This window comes from Desmodus rotundus, chromosome 7 (assembly GCF_022682495.2).
Source record: "Desmodus rotundus isolate HL8 chromosome 7, HLdesRot8A.1, whole genome shotgun sequence".
NCBI classification, from domain to species: domain Eukaryota; kingdom Metazoa; phylum Chordata; class Mammalia; order Chiroptera; family Phyllostomidae; genus Desmodus; species Desmodus rotundus.
In genome coordinates, this window is record NC_071393.1 from 93,657,333 (window position 1) to 93,679,143 (window position 21,811).

Here is a 21,811-nt window from a genome sequence, read left to right on the forward strand (position 1 = left end):
TACCTATTTTCCCAAGTAACTACACCGTGTGTGTGTGTGTGTGTGTGTGAGCAACCACTGCGTTGCACTTAGATTATAGCTCCCCCAACGCTGCTGCAGGGCTAAGTGCTCCACAAATAATGGTTGTGATAGTGTGACAGCGTCACATTAGCCCCAAGGTGGGAAGTAATATATGCAACGGCCTGAGGTTTCGTCTCCCTTTTCTAGAAACCTTCAGAAAAGTCCCGGGTAGTTGTTAGGTGCCCTCACAGAACTATTCCAGGTCTTCACACACACTTGGTGTTCCAGTCTACAACATACATACTTCATTGCTGGAAGTCTTACACCCCAAAGTACATGCTTCCAAAACGTGGACCTATGGCATTATTAACCATCTTAACTATTTTTAAAGGTTAACATTATAGAAATTCCTGGTCTTCACAGCTCACATTGTAGCTAAGCATGGCTCTGTTTCTATAGCTGAACTGCAGTTTGGGCTCTGCATGAGGTGCTGACCTAGGCTTGGGGTTATGCATGGCCACTGGCATTAACTTGTCCTTCCTTTGCACTGAAGTCACTGCATGCTGGCTGCAGAGCCTCAACAGACAGTTTGCCGTAACACGAATGACATTTGCTATTTCTAATCTTCACACCTTAATCCAGACCACCTCAATCAGGTGGAGGTTTTTCTAGGTAAAATTGTTGCACTGACAAATACAATCTCCCAAACAATTCCACTCCCCTTAATTCTTCGGGTCTGTCAAGCCTTTTTCCCCAATCACGTCTTCTGCTACTAAAGCCACTGAGAAAAACGTTTACCAAACTCTGGTTTCAAAGTAGTCATCTCAATATGAGGAACAAATTCTAAAATGGCATAAAAACAGCCTTCTTCCCACCCATGCTACCACTTCTGAAAGAATAAAAAACAAGCTTGATGGATAAAATGCTCTTAGTGTCGTTTTTCTCATAAAGATCTTAGTTTTTTCTGCTCGCCTACCAGTGGGGGTGGGGGAGGGAAGTCATTAAGTAGCAACTGAATGTGGTAGGAAAAAAAAAAATGCAACCAGCCCATCATGTCCAGATTGGCAGCTGTTTTTGTGGCCAATATATACCCTTTTGAGTTTATATTGCACATCAGTTACACCTTCTGTCTCTATAGATGTTCCTCATTAGAACAAAATTACAAAGCTACTATTTCAAAGTTGTTAGGCAGAGCAGATCCCAACTTCCTAGAGTTCTACCACCCAAAAACCACAAGGATACTGGAACCAGTGTCAGTGATGAATGTCCAAATTCTGCCAGGAGTATGTATATATTTTATAGAAACATTTTATTTATTTATTAGAGAGGGGAAAGGAGGGAGAGAGGGAGAAACATTGATGTGCCAGGGAAGTATTGATCTGTTGCCTCTTGCACGCCCCCAACTGGGGGACCTGACCTGCAACCCAGGGAACTGAACCAGCAACGTTTCGGTCTGCAGGCTGGCACTCAATCTACTGAGCCACACTAACAAGGACAGGAATATTTATTTTTAACATGACCCACAGGAGAAGGCAATATTTAGCCCAAAGGAATGAGTGCCACAGTATCAGACACTATTTTCATTCACTGGAGGCTTGAATCCTATCAAAGTTAGTCCTAGTCAGGTTCTTAGTTACAAATGAGGCAGGGGAGATAAAAACCAGACAAAATCCAAACAAGCAAAATTAGCCAAGAAAGGTACAACATTTTATTTTACATACAAAAAGGGTGCAAACTAAGTCCTTTCCTCCCCAAATTGGGGAAGAGGTATACTTAAAGATCACATTTGTGTTTTCCATGGTGCCCTAGGAAATGGGCTACTCTGAGATAGCAATATCAAGATCCATTTTCCATTTTCTCCAAAGAAGGCTACTTCCTCTGCAGAGGAGTTTTTCCTAATGATGTAACAAATATCTCTCTTGGAGAAATCATTTCAAATACACTTGAAATTGACATTCATGTTTAAAAATACTACAAGTTTCATTTTCACAGCTGAGCTTTGTGACCAGTGCCAGAGTTTATGAAACAACATTACACATCTAAAAGGTAAAAAAACAAAAAAAAAGCATTTAACAATGATCAGACACATCTACACATCAATTAAAACTGATTTCCACAGCTGATTTATACATTTTCTAGTCTTAAAAAATTGCAACCAACACCCCAACATCTTTTTTAAAGTACAATGGGCAAAGATTAAAGAAACAAATAAAATAGTAATATAATAAATTAGAGCATGTAATATATCCAATGGGAATTGATGAATCAACATTATTTTCCATTGGGGGCTTTTATATTTTTGGTTTCATCTCTATCTTTTTCTGCTGTTTACTCTTCTGCTTGATAAATGGGGCTCGTTCCCAGAGCCAGCTTGCCATGACATTAATTTGAGAAGCTCACTTGTTATTTATTTACATCCTAGAATATTCAGGAGCACATGGTCCCAGCAGCCTGGGCTGAGTTTTTATGGAAGTGAAGTGCACACAAATGAGCACACACATAAGTGTACAAATGCAACCACACACAACCATCCGTAAATATATCTTCCCCCAAAGAAATAGCTCATCTTTCCTGAGACATTCCTAACAGATTGATAAACCTCTTAAGAAAAGCTTTCGGTGCAAGGGCTGGCCTGGAATTTGGTCTGGAGCTCATGAAGAGGAACACTGAAAATGTCTCACCTGCCCTGAAAGAGGGGGTTTCTGGGTGCAGGGGCAGTAAGGACAGCTGTCCTGGGGGTTAACGGGACGACTGCACTGCACCCTCCTTTATTACCACGGAGAACCCTCTGCGCTGAGACTTTGAAGGTAGAGATGGCACCGGAAAGATGACTGTAAGGAGTAAAGAAAGAAACTAGTAAAATAAATTGTCCACTGAACTGAGGTTTCTTAGTAACATCAAGTTTGGTAATCAAACTAGAAATATATGGAATACACAATCACTGTTCTTTGTAAGCAGATCTACAAATACTGGAGTGGACTTCCTGGTTGCTTTTTGAAGAAATATGTTCACTACTACTGTCTATATCCAGGGAACCTACTTTCTATTTTGAATACAATGAAGAAACCTGTTCTTTTGCACTTAGTTACTTGCAAAAGCAGTCACGGAAAACATGTACTTAAGACTGTTTGATCAGACTTCCAAGATTTCTTACTTGTGGCTAAAAAACTGCTCTAAACTCTGCAAGCCCTCAGAAAGGCCAAGGTTTCCTCTTTCCTTATTCATATACAAAATCAACACCCCCACCACCACCCCAAAAAAACACCCCTCAACAAAACAAAACCTTAGGAATCCCATTTTGATTCCCACCAACCCACTATGGGGAAGACTGAGAGTCACTGTCCATCAACCCCTAGAACTTGCCCGAGCCCTGGAATCAGCAAAAGCAAGAACCCCAGAGACAAGTGCCTGTTACCTATGCGGCCAAAGCAGACGATGTGCCTAGTTATTCTGGCTCCCTAAGCGTTTCTGGAATCCTGCCCACCCTGGGGCAATGTGGGGATGGTGGCAGTGAACTGGCAAAGGCAATGTTGGCTATATGGCGCTGCAAGTCCCAGCCTGAGAAACTCTGGCCCTAACGTGGCGGCTTCGACACAGGAGGTAACGTCAGGGCAACTCACTGGGAGCGGGCAATGGGTTTAGGTATGAATGTGGAAGAGGTAACTGGGACACAGGAAGCATGTGGACTGGGGAGAGATGCATCAGAAGAATGATCAAGTTCTTTTGAGAAGATGCTGTCTAGGCTGCTATGGAATTACTATTGTTAAAAAATGCAGGCCATGCTCGCTCACTGGAAAGGGGCACATACAGAGTTATCTCTTTTGCATAAAAAGTTAAGGCTATGATCTTCAGTAACCACTCTGATATAACAAACCATCACTGCATATTTTTAACATTAAAAGTGATTACTAACACAATCAACATTAAATATGTACTACCAGCGTACATTTCCAGTGAACTAAGTTGGAAGTTACTTTAAAGGCAATGGACACTTCTTTCGGCTACTGGCAGGAGCTGTGTCTATGTACTTGGATTTCACTGGAAATTAACAGGCATTCAACACTTCCACAGTAAACCCCAGGACCCTGCTGTCTTCTGTTGCCCCTGCATTCCAAAGTGGAGCTCTCACTGAAGGCCAACCTGGTCACCTAACCCGTAGCTGTCCAGACCCTCTTTGCTCCCCAACAGACCCAAACAGCAGGAGAGCAGTAAGGCAGCGAGGAAAGCACTCTGGCTGCAGCCTGCACCGCCCGCCCTCGCAGAGCAGTCTGGGGTGAGGTCCCTGGGCAGCACCAAGGCGTGCCCTGCAAGTGACCAACCCTTACATGCTGACTTCACAGCCACAAGTCACGCTCTGGTCACAAGGGAAGGACCCTTTGTGCCCCGGTGGATTCCTGGCCTGCCTGCCTCAATCTGCTCACGAAGCAATGCCTGAAGGACTGGAGGACCTGGGAGAACTCCCAATGGAGTCTATATTATGGGTTGTTTTTTTTTTAACGAACAGATGCTGTTAGTGCTTACTGGTAACTCAGAAATAACTGCATCAATCCCAGAGAACAAGCTCTCCAGGCATCGTGGTTGTGAAAATGAAGAAAGCTCAAACCCTACCAGGCAAGCGGATCTGGGTGGGTGGTGGGTGGAGGGAGTGCCCAACCCCATGGACCTGGCTGAGGCATACAGCCAAGCAACTGTAGCAACAGAACAGAGGAGGGAGCCCTGAGGTGCTGGTGGGGATGGAAATCATGGCCAAATTACTCCTTAGGTATTCATTTATTTTAACGTTAAAGAAAATCACAGTAGAATTCCTCAGGGGTATGGGACCACTTTGGAGTGTCAGCGGCCCCGGGGCTCTTCTCCTCTGTCATGAACGTAACGTTATCTAGTAGGAGATTTGTGGGGGGCACAGAGTGAAAACAATGCATCAGGAAGGGCCCCCAAAACTGCTCAGGTTCAACCCCTCAAGAGCTAGCCTTTAAAAAATTTAAGACCAAAGAACTCACAACCCAGCTGCAAGGGGGGCTTGCCCTGCAGCCAAGCTGGTCACTGCCTTTGCTTTCCTGCAGAAGCAGGGGGCGGGGAGGCACTTAGTGGGGTGTGGAGTGCCAAGAGGCTCCAGGCTCTGCCACCATTTCTTCTTGCCCTCCCTTGGGGGGCAAGGCTTTTTCTATACAGGTATGAAAAAGTTTCTACACAGGAAATTAAAAGTCACCCAAATACCAATTAAGAAACTCTGTAAGTTTCCATGATTACACCTTAATTACTAGATAATGTCAAGGAAACAAATCCCAATATTCAAAATCCTTGTGGGGAATGGGGGTGTGACACCTCCGCTCAGTTTTGTGTACAGAAAAATTTTCTTTTAAAGAAATTGAATATTGCAATCTTTATATAAGCTAATCAGGTTTGAAACCAGGAGAATAACATTTCCTGGCCACGGCCGGAAGGGACAGGGGAAGCCCAGGAACTCTGTTTTACGCTGCTGCTCTTTCTGCTCCACACACCAGCAAGTACCCCCACACCCTGCAGTCCAAATGACAGCCCGACCCCTCAAGTCAGGGGCAACGACTTCTGTGTCCTCAAACACCCCAGACTAAGTCACCAGTCATTGTCCTGCGTGCTTAGCTGTTTCCACTCCCAGATACAAGACCTCGTTCCCTGATGCAAACGATCCTTTCTCCTCTATCGCATCTGGAATGTGAGGTCACCGAGTAAGCCACTGAACTCCAATGCAAATCGAGCACGTGAAGATTGACTCCGTACACTCATAAATTCTAAAGCGGTGAATGAGGAACCAAGACCCTTCATGGTAGTATGCCATGTGACTACACCGTGAGGGGAGGCAGAGTTTACTGGGGGGAGCATGCTCTAGCCACGTGGCCATCTTATTTGTTAAGAATTTATGTCCAACTGAGAAGATAATTACAGAGCTTTCATTTCAGTCTCCTTTCCCTTGGAGTTTTCCAGCACCAACTAATCTTACCCTCCTGTTCCCTACAGCCCCACTTACTGAGTCCTCAGCTGGCTACTGTGGACCTGCTCGGAGAAAATCTGCAGGTGCTTGGTTATAGCCAAATGCTATAACTCAGCTCCACACCAATTTTATTTCCTGGCCCTATGATGCCAAATCCTGAGTTTCCTTTGGCAGGTGGAAGGCAGGTTCACTTTCCTCCTCTTTTTGTCCACTAGTGGCAATATGGTGGTGGCCGCTTCATAACTAATTCTGTCACTTAAGTCGCTAAGGAGGTCACATGGCTATCTAGTTGGAAGTCCCTGGCAGTGGAGGAAACAGATGTTTCAGATTTTTTAGTGATCTCCTTCTCTGGGATGAACCGTCTCCTCGCTCCAGTCTGGCTTGGATGGCCCATCCCACGTGCTGGAGACCTGGGTTGTCCAGACTGCAGGCTGATGAGGTCGAGGGGCTCTGGTAGGGACAGTGTTCAGTAGCTGAGAAGATGAATGAAAATTCAAGTATGTTTCCGTGCCAACCTGAGTGCTTACTCAGAATGACATAGAGTTTGGCTTCTTCTCTTCTGGGTGCTGCCGACCCAACTCTTTCCACAGAGAATGTCCTCTGGACCCATGTTCTCTCTGAATGGCTTGGCTGGCCCCATCCCCTCAAAACAGAAAAAAATAAAACTCCCAATATAACCAGACACAATATGCATCTGCCATGTTTTCTGTTAAAAAATAAAATAAAATAAAAACAAAAAGTGCAATAAAGTCAGTTTTTTTTTCCTTTGCTCAGAACAATTTGCATTGTTCTACCACTGACTGGAGAATAGAGTCCGCTTGTCAAGAAAGCTAAGAACGCCAACACATGGGGACAGTAGACTGCAGATTTCTCACAGCTTGTGTTCTACAGTGTAACTTCACGGGAGGGAGGAGGGAGGAACCTGCACCCCTTGGCCGGCTGGGGATGGAGGATGCGCAGGCACAGAGGAAGAGGGAGACATACTGCCAAAGACACCTGGTCGGTGGAGAAGGTTCTTTTCCAGCTCAGGCCTGCCATCTTCCTCCTACCTTCTTGGCTGAACCCCCAGCCTCTTGAGTTCCTTCAGCAGACAAAGCCTTCACTCACTAGCTTTAGTGCTGGAGAGGACTGAGGGTGGGGCAAGAACCAGGAGTAAACTAAAGGGAGGAAAGAGAATAGTAGTCCTTGAGTTTTTGTGAATGACACCTTCACTGTAAACAATAGGAAGGAGAGACAACCAGGTGGCCCCAAGGGCAAGCAGTGGAGGAGCAGCAGCTCTGGGACCTGCTCAGAGCTTTAGGCAGGTGGGGACAGCCACTGACCCACTGGGCTCTGGCGCCCCACACTGGCTCCTTCGGGGAGCATATGTTTTCTTGGTTTTGGTTTGGATCTCCACCCTCACCGACAGGTGAGTCCTTTCCAATGAAAATGGCAGGAGCTGCAGGTGCAATCGAGTCAGAGTCCCCAGGGACTGAGGACTCCTGGGAGGCACTGGTCACTTGTGGCGCTGAGCAGTCTTCTTCCTTTTCCTCTTAAAGAAACAGCAGCACCTGAAGCACAAGGAACATTGCAAGTCAGTGTAAGAGCCTGCAGTTTTCAGTAGACTTCTGCCTGCTTCTGCTTATTGCAGGGGGTGGAATTTTCTCCCTGACACCCACCCACAGGCCGCCCACCATCTACAGCGCACATCCGGGAGGCAGCAGGCAATGTCTGTTAGGAAAGCCAAGGGAAATAGCGGCTTCATTTCAATCTGCAGCTACCAAGCCTAATTATCAAAATGCTGCAGGCTAGGCAGGGCAGAAACAAGCATTTTTGGAAGAATAAGGCTTATTTCCTAGTCTAACACCCTGCCCAGATATCTCATCCTTCTGCAGAATCAAGGCTGGGAGTCCTCAGGGCTGCGTAAGAATAGGCTGCACTGTCTGCCCCTTGATACAGAGGGCAAAGTTATTTAATGCAGCTGCAGTGGTCAGCAGGAATGGAGGCTAAACTAAGGCAAACGAACCCCACAGAGAGTATGATGCCTGGAACTCTACGAGGATCTCACGATGCTACCAACGAAGGTATAAGGATTCTCTCTATCCCCATCCCTGCTCCCACAGAGCTACCTGGAGTAGGCAAAAGAAGCACTGGTGAGACCCATGAGACCGGATATCCTGACTGAAATCAGCACAGCTCACGCTTCATTCAGAGAGGACCAATGCCACAGCCCAGGAGCAGATCACAAGGAGGCATCTGGTGGCAGGTCCTCCTTCACTCAGCTTCCGACACTGCTGCTGCTGTGCCAGACTGGGTTATAGGACCAGCCCTGTTCAGGGTGGTGGTTGGGGCCTGCTCCTTTCATGAGCCCTCCCAGTGCTGCCTGCTGGGCCACAGCCATAGCACTGGCACATCCCTAAAGCCCAGTGTCCCCTCCTTACTCCTGCCTTTGGAATAGAGAGCACCCCTTGCTCGGGCAGTGACTAGTCCACATGGGGGTGATGAGGGCGGAAGCATGGCTGGTGCAAAAAGATACGTCCTTTCCAGGACGCTGACACATGGGAAATGAGAATGTGAGAGGCAGAAGGTAATGGATGAGTCAAAGATGCGTGATGAGGGAGGGGAGTAAAGTTGGAAGTACAACTCAGATTTGCTGGGCCCTTGAAAGAAAGGCTTTTCTGAGAAAACTATCTTTGAGTTGCTTTCCCAATCCTTCCAGGTTCAACGCCAGGAATACTCATGTGGAAATAAGAACTCTTGCTGACCTCCTATACCCCTCAGTTCTCCACTGTAGCTAAGATTCCTTCCTTTTCAGTCAGACCCCTTGGTATTTCCTACACCCACTGGGGTACTTATTAAAAATTCAAAGAACGTTTCTTAGAATGCAAAAATAGACATCTGCACAGACGTAACGGGCTTTAACATCTGAATGAATCAAACATGGATTTTGGAAACAGGAGCTTCTTAAGGGGGTCTTAAACCTTTCCAAGAGTATTAACGACATTTGTGAGGTACCACTAGTGGGCATGGACACAGGCACTAAACAAAGTGTCATGTGTATTGGAGATTGAATGCGTTCTTTTAAATAAAATGATCTTTATCTGGACACACATGCTTCAGAAGGCAGAGATTTTCCAAGTCGGATGTCCTGAAATCAGCATTAAATAAGGCAGGTTAGGCCCCACGGGCGCACCAGCATTTTGGTCAGTTACCTGTTCCCGCACCCATGACTTCAGAGGGTCACCAACACCGAAGCCAGTTTCTATTCTTACTCTTCTTGGTGCTAAGATGATTTTGTGTTTTTAAGTAACGGCAATCATAAAAGAGTTTGAAATGCTGTATTTAGCCCATTTCAAATGACCTGACTTCTTTTTCACCGCCTCTGAGGCGAGTCATAAGAATGAATGTCTGCTCATAAGCATGTCACAGCCTGCTGTGCGGTGCCGAGCTCACCTGATTGGAGGGGAATGTGAGCTGTGGCTTAGGGCCCTAATGTTAATTTTTGCTAGTTACTATAGTTAAAGCTTTAACAGTAGCAGAAGTTTTTAATAATTCTTTCCACAAGAAACAGACCCTACAACCTGCTCTTCAACTCTTTGGTGTCTGTGGTGATGACTGGAAACAGGACCCATGAACTTGGTCAAAGCCAGACCAAACCCAGACTGGCTCCGTGCAGATGTCTTACTATCAGAAGAGAAAGCAGGCACGTGATGAACTCTTTCTGGGTTGCAGGTTTCCTTCCAGTTGATTCTTTGATTGGATGACCATAAGTTCCTAACATGGGGCAGTGAAACTTGATCTGTTCTCCCTGTTCACAAGCCACTAAGTGCTCTTCCCCTAAGCCTCTGAGCCACTCACTTGCCTCTTCTGTGAGGCTGCCAAGTGCTGCCGCCGCCGAGGCCACAGCCATAGCTCTGGCACATCCCCTTACTCCTGCCTTTGGAATAGGGACCACCCCTTATTCCCACAGTGACCAGTCCAGAAGGGGGTGATGAGGGCTGTGGCATGGCTGGGGCAAAAGATACGTCCTCTTACTATGTCCTGGCTTTCTCCCTCCCGCGATTCCTTTGCCATGCTTTTCTTCTTTGCTCTTCTTGCACATTCTTCCGCTGCTCTAACATCTGGCTCACGTCCCACAGTATTCACGAAGTCTTCTTTGACTATCCTCTCCACAGTGACCTCCTCGGTATAATGATGTAAGTACCCTGGAGAACCACATGTCCTTTCAAGTCTGTATGTCTTGCCTCTCCACTGAGATAGTATCAAAGCTCTCTGGGGAGGGGGCCTTGGGACCTCCTAGAGTCCCAAGCACTGAGCTGGACGAGCACACCGTGTTTGCAGTGCGAATCACATGACTGACATCTCACAGGAAAACCCAGGCCACAGCACTGTCAGAGTACAAGGACTCATGTCTGCTAAAGAGGCCCAATGTATTTCTCAATACTGTGAGACGACAAAATCTATCTCCATGAAAACCACTGGCTATCTCCAACATACCCCTGTCCCTGGGAAACCCCCCAGGCAACTTGGCTCAGGGCTGGGAAACCAGTGCCCAGCCCAGTCACTGAAGACGAATAGAAACAAAGCAGTCCCAGAGTCCAGCAGGCCACCATCAGCACACAGAACAGGACCCACGCATGCAGACAATGCGGGAGAGTCACACTTCAGACTGCAGCAGACCAGCCTAGTTAAGGAACACCTGGAAGGTCACAGGCACTGCCCAGGAAGAGAGCGAGGCAGGGGGCTCTGTCTCATAGCAACAATGTGCCTCACCAAACATAGGTTCTTTAGGGTTTCCCCTTGGGTACACCTCATATTGTTCCTACGAATGCATTCAAGGAACTTGGGAAAAAGAGGCTCCAGCATCTCACTGGCCAAATCAGCCGTTGGCCCGCTATGGTCTCTTATAGCATAGGGGGAAAAAGACAGTAAAAAGTAAACAAACAAAAACCCCAAAACAAAATCTGTCTCTTCCCTGAAGGAACGCTTTTTTTTTTTTTTTTTTTTTGAGAGACTCATATTCTGAAGATGGAAGACCGGCTGAGTCAAAAAGTCACAGATTTTTTCAAAGCAGCTGATTTCCAGGTAGAGACCAAGCTGCAGAACATGAGATCATCTGGCAACAATTGTCCATGGGGTTGTGAGGAATAATCTAAAAAACTGATGTAGTAATAACTTTGTCCTCCTAACCCTGTCCCTCTCTGTCTGATAACATCTGGTTGCATTAATTTGAGAAAACAATTCACTCCTCTAGAAATAGAGAGACAATTTTGAACGCTGTGGGGGAGATACTGTTTTGACAGGAGGAGGCAGCAATGAGGCGAGTATGAAAGGAAGAAGGGAGAGACTAAGTCCTGGTACAGGCCTGCCCCATCCCACCTTACAACCTAGTTCCCCAGTCTGGGCAGTTATGGCAAAGGTGGCACATGGAAGCCATTCAGTGTTCCTAAGGCATTTTGTTTGGCTTTGCCAATCCCAGCCTAGTCTGGTCCGCTCCCCTAGCATGTGGACTGGAGAGAGGGACTCACCACAGGTTGAGCATTTTCAGGCAGCTACAGAGTGTGTACAGAGAAAAACACAGAAAGGAAGAGAGAGAGAAAGAGGTATTAGTCCACAGACGTGAGATGGAAGCGACTCCCTGTGAGCCATGCAAACATGCAGTACGTTGTGTCTGTGCTTAGTTTCTTCCCCTGTCAGGGCAGGGTGAGTAGGCCCTGGCCACTGGGTCCCCACACGGAAGTGGAGGGGCAGGTCCCTGACAGAAGCATCGTGCCGGGAGCTGGATCTTGGCGAGGGGTAGGGCCAAATAGAAGGAGCGCTCATGGGCGCCCCTTTCCTGGGCACATTCTAGGAAGGTAACAGAGAAAGAGCAAATGATCCTGCCTGTAAGAATTCAATCAAGCCCCAAAGCCAAGCTATTTGGTTCCTACATGAAGTCTTAGTGTGCCTTTTGTAAAGCTAACCTCCCAGCTATCTGGAGGGAAAGAGAAGTCCCGAGGCTTTCTGCAAGTCTAAGTGCCTGACCAAGGCAGCGAGCGGTTAGCTCTTCTTCTAAGGGGCAAACGGGGCCTGGGAGACACTTCCCCTGTGAGGACAGGACTCCGAGTGAGGAGGGTCACTGCTCTCGATGCAGGTACAACCGCCAGAGAAGGGCCTAATCCCGTGCTTGGTAATGTTCAGGGGAAATGACACCTGTATTTGCTAAAGTCAGTGGCTAACCAAAAAGTGGCCTTCCTCATTACCCTCCTAATCAAATGTAAACAAGGACATGTGTCCTGTAGCCAGAGAAAAAGGTAGTAAGATGTTCATTTTGTAAATGGAACAAAAACTAAGACCCTGAATTTCTCTCCTCCTTTACATAAAACAAGCCAGGTGAGAAAACCCAAATTAGGAGCCTGGAAGTGAAGGTTTCAGAGTCTGCCCAGCACCTTAGTTGAATCTTAATACAGTAAACAGCCCCCTTTTTCACAAGCAGACTGCAGGAACAAATGGCATCACAGCTGCATGTAATGGGGGGTTGTTTGGGGCGCCTTGTGCTTCTCTACTCTAGCTGTGACTTCTTCCCATGAAAACGAGCAAGCAGGTGAACCCATGGCTCCTGGAGTCCCCCACCACCCCAATACATACAGAAGGCCAAGAGGAGAAACACGGCTGGGCCCTGAAAGCTCCCTGGACAAGACGGACTGGTAGCTCAGGGAATCACTAGGGGAGTCAGCACACAAAATGACCTAAGCTATAAGCTTTTGGATGACACTTGGCCAAATACAATTGCTCTTCTCTCGTTTCTACATCCTGAAGGCCCAGATCTAAGACTGGTGGCGAAGAGACACAGCAGTCCCTTTTTGCTGAATGGGAAGACGTTAAACTCACTTTACATCCTAGAGTTTAGGTCGCACCAAAACGGAATAACACTAGTTTGGAATCTCTTTGTGTGAATGACTCCCTATCTTACACACAGGACACAACACCACACTCACATACACAATTAATGTACACATTTACTGAAATGAAATGAGATGAATGGGTTCAGAAGATAAACCTGTAGAGGGCATACTATAAGATTAAAGCCCATTCAATCTTGGTATTTAAAGTACATTATTAAAACTAGAGCTAAACTTCTAGCCTTCAAAGTAACAGCCACGATGGTGAACTGAAAGTGAGGCGGGTCAGAATGGGTACAGCCATCTTTCGAGCAGACAATGTTTGGGTCAGACCACGCCGAGGGCAGTGGTTCCCAACCCTGGCTATACACCCCAGTCACCTCAACTCCACACATTCCCGATGCTCAGGTGGTATTCAGACAGATCCGATCTGAATCTCCTGGGCCAGGATCCAGGCATTTGTATTTTCTAACAAGCTCCAGGTGACGTCAAGTTGCAGCCAAAGTTGAGAACCCAAAGAGCAGGAGCACGGCATTGTTTACTTGGGAGAATAGAATTTTGTCATGGAAACTGAGAAATTGTGAATACCATTAAGATCTCCAAAGGACCTGAGGACTGGAAACATGTTTCCTTACTAAAAATAGTCTCTTCCTGGCATTAAAAACTCCCCCTGCCCTTCTTATGTACGGAGGCCTTCTATAAACTGGGGGAGGAGCATTTGAAGCTGCCTATAGCCAGCAAATACTTGACTGGATAGTCAAGTCATCCTCACTTGCTTTTATCCACTGGGTAAGAATCCTCAAGTCCTGACTTTCTAAGAAAAGGACGTTTTGAAAGTAACGTGAGCCTAGCATATGGATGGGCAACAGGGACTGCCACACACTGTATCGGGAAGGAAGAAGAAAGCAGGTCTTGACTGGCCTCTCACCACCTGACATCCAGGGGTGTAAAAAGGTTCTGGCTTGTATTTAGGTTATGTGGAGGCTCAAGAGACCACTTAGGATACAATTTCACCATAAATATCTTGTCTGCCTCTGAGAACAGGACACTGGGATAGCCTGAATGTCTCAAAGGATTTACAAGATAAATATCCGTACCACGGTTGGCAGCAGTTACTGATTGGTAAAGGACTTCTCTATTCCTACCTCATTTCTTCTTGCAGGTTAAATCTCGATCTGAACTTGGGATGGGGTAAAAAGGAAACAAAGTGATAGAAATGCTGCTTTTGTAGTAGAATCAGCAGTTACTTCACCTTCTACCCCATATTCTTAGAGTTTAAACACAGACCATGCAGAGAGCACCAAGAGGCTGGTGGTATGGATAGGGCAAGACAGTCACATGCAAGAGCAGCGGAAAAGGCGGTGGGGTAACCTCCTCGACCCCTTGGGGTCAGTGTGATTTCCTTTCCTTTCCAAGACCCTTTCATTCATAGGGACAAAGGCTATTTTTCTTGCCGGACATATTTGAGTCTCTCTGAATCCAGAACCACTGAACTGAGGACAAAATGGCCCTGAGACCCTTGCTCCAGGACTATACAGGCAGAGTGGTTAGCCAAGAGCCAGAAATGTCATGCTGTGCAGCACAGCCTGGCTTGCTGTTGAGAAACACAGGTTGCTCTGTGTCCCGCGGGGAGCAAGAAGCTCCAGGGCACCACGAGGCTCATGACTACTATTTACTGTAGGTCTTCTACCATGACTCTTTCAGTTCGCTAGGTCTTCTTCCCCATGTGGACTAGAAAAATGTGACTGTCTTCCAGGAATCACAACTAAAGGGTGGCAGCAGCAGCCTTAGGGTCCCATGCAAAAAATAAAATGTTCAAAACCAGAAAGCTGTGGACACAAGCATGAGGAATTCAGTCTGAGATGAGCAGCACACAGAGAGGAAGAGACAGATAAAAGATTTTTCAATCTCTGACTCAGAGCCCCCTTGAAAGGTGAACGTACTTAGCTTCCTCCACTACCTCCACCTCAGCGTGAGCTGTGATTGGTGCATTGGAGTGGGCTCCCGTGGGGTCATCGACATTCAGCTCTCCATTGGTCGAGCTAACCACCTGAAACAGAAAGACAGAGTGTGACGGACACCGTGACAACAGGAGCCGCGTGCCGGTGGTGCCAGGGAGGGCCACTGAGGGAGAGCTGGTCTCTGGCTTAGGTCCTAGTCAGGCGGTGTCTGCAGTGCGTGTTTTCCTGGGTTGAGCAGCCAACTGTCCTCATTTAGGAAAGGTGCCCAGATCCTGTCATGTGAGAACACAAAATTCAATCATGTAATCGTATACTGATAATCACTGAATGCCTACGCTGTGTCAGGGACTCTACTACAGTGCGTGCGTGTGTATCGGGCATGTGTAATCTAATCCTCACAGAAATCCTGTGCAATAGGCCATACTACTCTGTGCTCCTCGTAACTTATTATGCTGTAATTACATATAGACTCAGTGACGATGTTAAAAAAAATTCTACAAAGGAAATCAATAGTGGGCATCAGAAGCTATAAGCAATCAAACTTTCCTTCAGAAATTTCTTCATGGCTTTGACCATCGGTTTGAAATTACTCAAATAACAAGACTGCCACGTCCTCTCCGGTGAGAGGGCAGACGGTAAGGAAACGCTTTCCTTTGGAAGACCAGTCGTATTTCAACAACCTTTATTTCAGGTTCAGTGTCATTCCGTGTCTCACTGATGGTCCCCGAATTGTAACTGAAGGTTCTCACTCCTGTCATCTGGTTAATGTGGACCCGAACAGGCTTCTCTTGCTTGTGCAGCTGCTTCTGCCACCTGGCTTCATTTCCAGCACATGATTCCTGTTTATGTGGGTGCTGGGGAGTGGGAAAAGGGACCCCGCTGCACAAACCACTCTGCTGTTAAGGATCTTGGCTGAAACATGGGAGAGAACCACAAAACAGAATAAACGGTTTGGATAGCATATGCACTTGGCTAAGTAACTTCATTTAGCTGAGACTGTTTCCTACAGGTTGATGTGGGAATTATACAAGGAAATGTATAAAACAGTGTCTGGTACAGTACCTGCTGCACAATAATGGAGGCAGCATAGCACAGTAAATAAGAAATGGGCTCTGGACTTAGCCCTGGGTTGGAACCCTAGCTCCACTACTTATTTGCGGTGGGTCTTTGGGCAAGATCCTCAGTCTTTCTGTGCCTGAGCTTCCTAATCTGTAAAATGGGGACACAATGCTGCTTACCTAATCGGGTGACTATGCAGACAATCTACATAAAGTGCTTAGGCCTGGGCCATGGTACACAGCAATGGCTCCATAAATATTCATATTACTGTTATTCTCCCTTTGTAAATGTTTATTCTTATCTCCCTCTAGATCTGGAGTCTTTACCAGCACTTAATTCACAAAAATTTCCTGCATAGTCATAAAGAGGAAGGTGGGAGGAAATGCTTAGTATAAGCAGTTTTTAGGGTATTTATTCAAAGAAAAAAGGGCAGGCAAGGTTAAGTACAACACTAATTAGCAGTGTGTGCCCACCATTACTACTAAATTAGAAATATTTATTGTCCTTATTAATAATACATGCTTTAAAAAATGAAAACGATGCTGTATGGTTAAAGAAACCTACAACATTAAATTTGGACTTACCCAAGGGAGACCCAAGTTTCTGCTAGCGATCCAATTTAGCATCTCTGATTAATGGGGCCATCCAATCTTATTTACCTCCTGACATGATATAGTAAGTACTGTATAACACTATCTATGTAGTAATCTTGCCGAAAGAAGTTTTTTCTGAATCTAAGGGTGATGCAAACTGACAAATCCACAATGTGGGACATTCTATAGGACAACGAGGCCAGACTCTTCCAATAGTACCCACGTCTTAAAAAATCTTTTCTTTTTCCTTTTAAGACAGGGGTGACTTTTACAAATTAAAACAGATTAAGAATTCAGAGACCAAGAGATTGAAAGAAACTAAAGAGGAATAACAACCAAATGCAATGCACGAACCCTGATTAAATCTGTAACACTGTAAACTTAATTTTGGGGACAATTGGGGGAAATATGATGTGAAGTGTACATTAGATATTATAGAATTATTATTAATTTTCTTGGCTATGAAAATAGTGTTTTGGGTACATGAGAGAATGTTTCTGTTCTTAGGAGATGCAGGCCGAAGTATTTTGAGATGAAATGTAATGATGACTGCAACTTACATTCAAATAGTTTGGCGAACACTCCCCTCACCCCCAAACCCTCACACACAGAGATAAAGCAACTATGGTAAAATCTTAATAATTTGCTAATCTAGGTTAAGGATAGACACAGGTTCACTGCATCTTGCCCACCGACACCCCAACTTTTCTATAGATTTGAAAATTTTAAAATAAAAAGTTGGGGAAAAACCAGCAAAAATAAAAGGTTGCGAGAGAGGCTTTACAGACTGGAGAACCACAGCTCCTCACGCTCATGTTGTCCTGTCAACTTCCTCAGCCTCCACTTGCTTCTCGTGGGAACATCCCGGCTGCACACGGGTGACCGTGCTGTAAGATCACTCTGTGAGCACAAGGATTACAGGAGACATCACAGCGAGTTTCCTAACAAACAATCCAGCAACTAGACAGGATGTTAAACAAATAAACAAAACATCTTGGCCGCTACTGACGTGAACAAAGCAGGAGTCAGCACCGCCACTGCGAATGACCAGGCGACTCGGGGTCACTGTGCTTGCACATGGAGTTTCACATACTCATGTCTCATACTCTCCAACTCCTCCCTGCTGTGGAGGCCCACAAGCAGGGTGCTCGGGCAACTGAAGGGAGAGGTTATCCTCACTTTACACACTGGACATCTTGTCAGTAGCAATGAGAATCTGGTCTCAAATGAATCAGGCACAAACCTTAATACCGGCTGCCTAACCTTACACTGAACTGCTCTTTGGGAATCAATCTGGGCCTTCAGAGCATCCACTTAATTATTTCAGAATGGAGGTGCAGTGTGCCAAGCCACTGAGCTGCTGTCTACATGTGCAGTGGAAAAAACAGTAGTGTAGGTGACCAAAGAGCTGGATTCCAGGCATCCTCTGTGAGGCCTGGTTTCTAATTCTGTTTGGCTATGCCAATAACCTTGGCCCTACCTACCTCATAATTACTAAGTACAATAATATCTAGGACAGCAATTGGAAAACTTGTAAAAACCTTATGAATATAGTAAATTATTAGTGTTGTAAACAGTACTAATAAATTAATAGTATTTGAAATATTTTTATACTTTTCCTATTAAGTTTTTTAAATATAACATCATTTAAAAATTTTTATTTACTTTTAGAGAGAGGGGAAGGGAGGAAGGGAGAGAAACATCAATGTGTGGTTGCCTCTTGTGCACCTCCTACTGGGGACTTGGCCTGCAACCCAGGCATGTGCCCTGACTGGGAATCAAATCCAAAGGGAATTGAACCCTCTGGTTCACAGGCCAGTACTCAGTCTACTGAGCCACACCAGCCAGGGCAGTATAAGGTCATTTTAAAACATTCCTCTGCTTATATCATACAAGAACAAAGTAATTACTATTTCATGTGATTATCCATGAAAGAAGAGACTAAGGTGAAATACTATTTTGAACTTGAGTCCTTAAATTGGTAACATTCCTTTTGAGATTCTCAAAAATTTGAGTTATTCGTCCCATTTTTTCAAAATATTAATGGGAAGAAAAATCAGACCTATGTACCAAAGGAAGTATTTTAGCTGATAATATTTCAATCATACTTCTCACAACTAACTATTTAGCAATTCTGTAGTTTCCCTAACTATAATACTAAGCTCAGCAAGAATTATAAATAATTAAAAATTATAAAGATTTGAACACAATAAATATTGGCTAAATGTTGTATGTTATTCTTGTCTTAGGCCCTTGCTTGGTCCTAGATATGTCTAGGTATTTCCTATATGCTTTATTTTTTTTTTTACTTTTAAAGTATGTTTTATTGATTATGCTATTACAGTTTTCTCATTTTTTCTCCCCTTTATACACCTCTGCCTGGTACCCCCACACCTCCCAGCATCCCAACAACACACACACCTTAGTTCATGTCCATGGGTCGTACATATAAGTTCTTTGGCTTCTCCATTTCCTATACTATTCTTACCCTCCCCCTGTCTATCTTCTACCTGCCATTTATGCTTCTTATTCCCTGTACCTTTCCCCACATTCACTCCCCTCCCACTCCCCCGCTGATAACCCTCCATGTGATCTCCATTTCTGTGATTCTTTTCCTGTGATTCTAGTTGTTTAGCTTTTCTTTTTTAGGTTCAGTTGTTGAAAGTTGTGTTTGTTGTCATTTTACTGTTCATAGTTTTTGATAAGTCCCTCTAACATTTCATATAATAAGGGCTTGGTGATGATGAACTCCTTTAACTTGACCTTATCTGGGAAGCACTTTATCTGCCTTTCTATCTAAATGATAGTTGTTCAAATAAGTTTTCAATTTCTTGCTTTACCTCTTCTCCTTCTAGCACCCCTATGATTCAGATGTTGGAATGTTTAAAGTTGTCCTGCAGGTTCCTCAGCCTCTCCTCACTTTTTGAATTCTTGTTTCTTCATTCTGTTCTGGTGGAATGTTTATTTCTTCCTTTTGTTCCAAATCATTGATGTGAGTCCTGGTTTCCTTCCCTTCACTGTTGGTTCTCTGTATATTTTCCTTTATTTCACTTTGTATAGACTTTACTTCTTCCTTTATTCTACGACATACTCAACCATTTCTGTGAACATTCTGATTACCAGTGTTTTGAACTCTGCCCCTGATAGGTTGGCTATCTCCTCCTTGCTTAGTTCTTTTTCTGGAGTTTTGATCTGCTCTTTGATTTGGGCCATATTTCTTTGTCTTGATGCACCTGTTACCTTGTAAGAGGCGGAGCCTTAGGTATTCATCAGGGTGGGGCAACCCACCTTGCTGTGTTGAGGCACTGTATGTGGGGGAGGGGTCAGAGAGCAAACAATGCCACTTGCTAGCTTGCTCGGCTCTCGCCCCACTTTCTGTCAGTTCCCGTGCTTCCCACAAGTGGATTGTGCCCTTTCAGGTGCTGATTTCCAGGTGGGTGGGCTTGTGTACCTTCTAGGATCCTGTGGGCCTCTCCTGTGAGACTGTGAGTTTCTCCCACCACTGCAACCCCACCAGGTTTTTAGGCTTTAATTCCTGTGCTGGAACCCTGGGTTGTACGGTCTGTCTCGCTCCCCAACTGCTCCTCCTGGAGTATTGGTACACCTATGTGGGACCGCCTGGTCCGCCAGCTGCCGCCTCTCCAGTCCTAGTCCACCTGCTTCCACCTTGCTGCGTGTCCTCTCCACCCTGGCTTCCTGTCTCTGTCCCTCCTACGGGTCTGGATGAATGTTTCTTCTTTAACTCCTTGGTTGTGGACTTCCGTGCAGTTTGATTTTCTGGCAGTTCTGGTTGTTTTTTTGTTTTTAAATTGGTTATTATCCTTCTTTTGGTTGTGCAAGAACTAAAGCGTACCTACCTACGCCTCCATCTTGGCTGGAACTAGATCACCTACACAGGTATTTCCCGTGTTCTAATTTAAACAACTTTAGAGTCGTATTTCTGAAAAAACAAAAATGTATCGTCTTCCTCAATTTGGGACCCTACATATGGAACACCCACAGAAATACAGGAAGGATGGGAATGTAGGGGTCCACCTGTTAAGTAAGTTGGAATGGGAGCATCCATGCGCTTCATCAGAGTGAAGTTCTCTCATTTCAGAGTTCTGCACTCCTAACAGGTCATGGTATCTGCAGGACATCAAGGTTAGGTCAAGTATGATTTGACCATACTACCCTTGGGAAATGAGACAACTGAGAAATATGGGCAGCTGTGGTGTTAGAAAAGGTACTACTGAATTGGTTCGCAAAAAAAGCATAACCTTTATCAGTTTATAAAAGTTGGAGCTAAAACCAAAGAGGCAGACACAGTGAGGAACAGTGGAGTTTAACATACTATTAGGGAAGTGGCACAGCTACCTGTCCCCTATCCAAATGTCAAAGAAGGTGGCAGAACTTAGTTTGTAGGGAGTCAAGGAAGGTTGCCTTTTTCTAAAGTGCTGACAGAAACTTTGATTGCAATTCTAATCTAAAGACAACCCCTCAGCGTGGGTAGGAAACACTATCCAAATGAGCACCTAAGAACATAAATTTAGTAAACAAAACTGTTCGAATATGTCTGACTCTGAAGTGATTCCCCTTTAAAATTATTATCTTTGTTTTTATCTAATTACAAAGTAAACCTGTTTGTCGTAAAAAAACTAGAACGTTAAAAAAGACAACATAAAAATTGCAAGTTTTCAGTGATATCATGTGGAAGTGACTAGTGGGAAATTTGATGTATGTTCCCCGAGAGCAAGGGTATGCAAACTATTTACACATAAGGACAGAGTAAACATATTAGACTCTGTGGGCCACTGAGTCTGTGTCAGTGCTACTCACCGCCACCACTGCAGCGTGAAAGCAGCCACAGACAGCATGTAAACGAATGAATGCGGCCGTGTTCTAGTAAAACTTCCTGTACAAAAACAGGCAGAGGGTGGGATTTGGTCCACTGGTTGTGTCTGCCCATCCCTCCTCACCATTATTTTTTTTCCTTCTGCATACACTAATGTATATGTGTTTGTGTATATTCTCATATATTTTTTCATACATATGTGAAAATAAATAAAAATGGGGCCAAATTTTACATACTGTTTCACAACTTGCTTTTTCCACAACATATCTTGGACATTCCTATAATACCCAGAGATCTTCTCTCTCCACTGTATGCGAGCATCGTATCTGTTTAGTTAACGCTGAACTGATGAGTGTTAAGTTGCCTCTGATGTTCTGGTATTAGAAACAAGCCAGCAATCAACATTCCAGAACGGCACTATCTGATACAGTAGCTACTAGCTGCATGTGGCTACTAAGTACTTAAAGTGTGGCTGGTCCGAATTGAGATGTTGGTCCTGTAAGTGTAAGGTCCATGCTAGATTTCATTAAAAA

At 45.0% G+C, this 21,811-nt stretch overlaps 1 protein-coding gene across 4 annotated transcripts in view; it reads right to left on the minus strand.

Moving 5' to 3' along the window:
* Positions 1–1,685: 1,685 nt before the first annotated feature.
* Positions 1,686–21,811, minus strand: part of CSNK1G1 (casein kinase 1 gamma 1) — a 160,361-nt gene continuing 140,235 nt past the window's right edge. For 3 of the 4 annotated variants that reach the window (XM_045201122.2, XM_024568374.3, XM_024568373.3), the window contains 2 exons: positions 14,775–14,881; positions 1,686–7,521 (listed from right to left, as the gene is read on the minus strand). In XM_045201122.2, the coding sequence (XP_045057057.1) occupies positions 7,467–7,521; positions 14,775–14,881 (162 nt within the window). In that variant the 3' untranslated portion in view covers positions 1,686–7,466. Of the gene's footprint in view, positions 7,522–14,774; positions 14,882–15,527; positions 15,705–21,811 lie in introns of those variants that run through there. The other variant, XM_071221984.1, reaches the window with a different exon arrangement.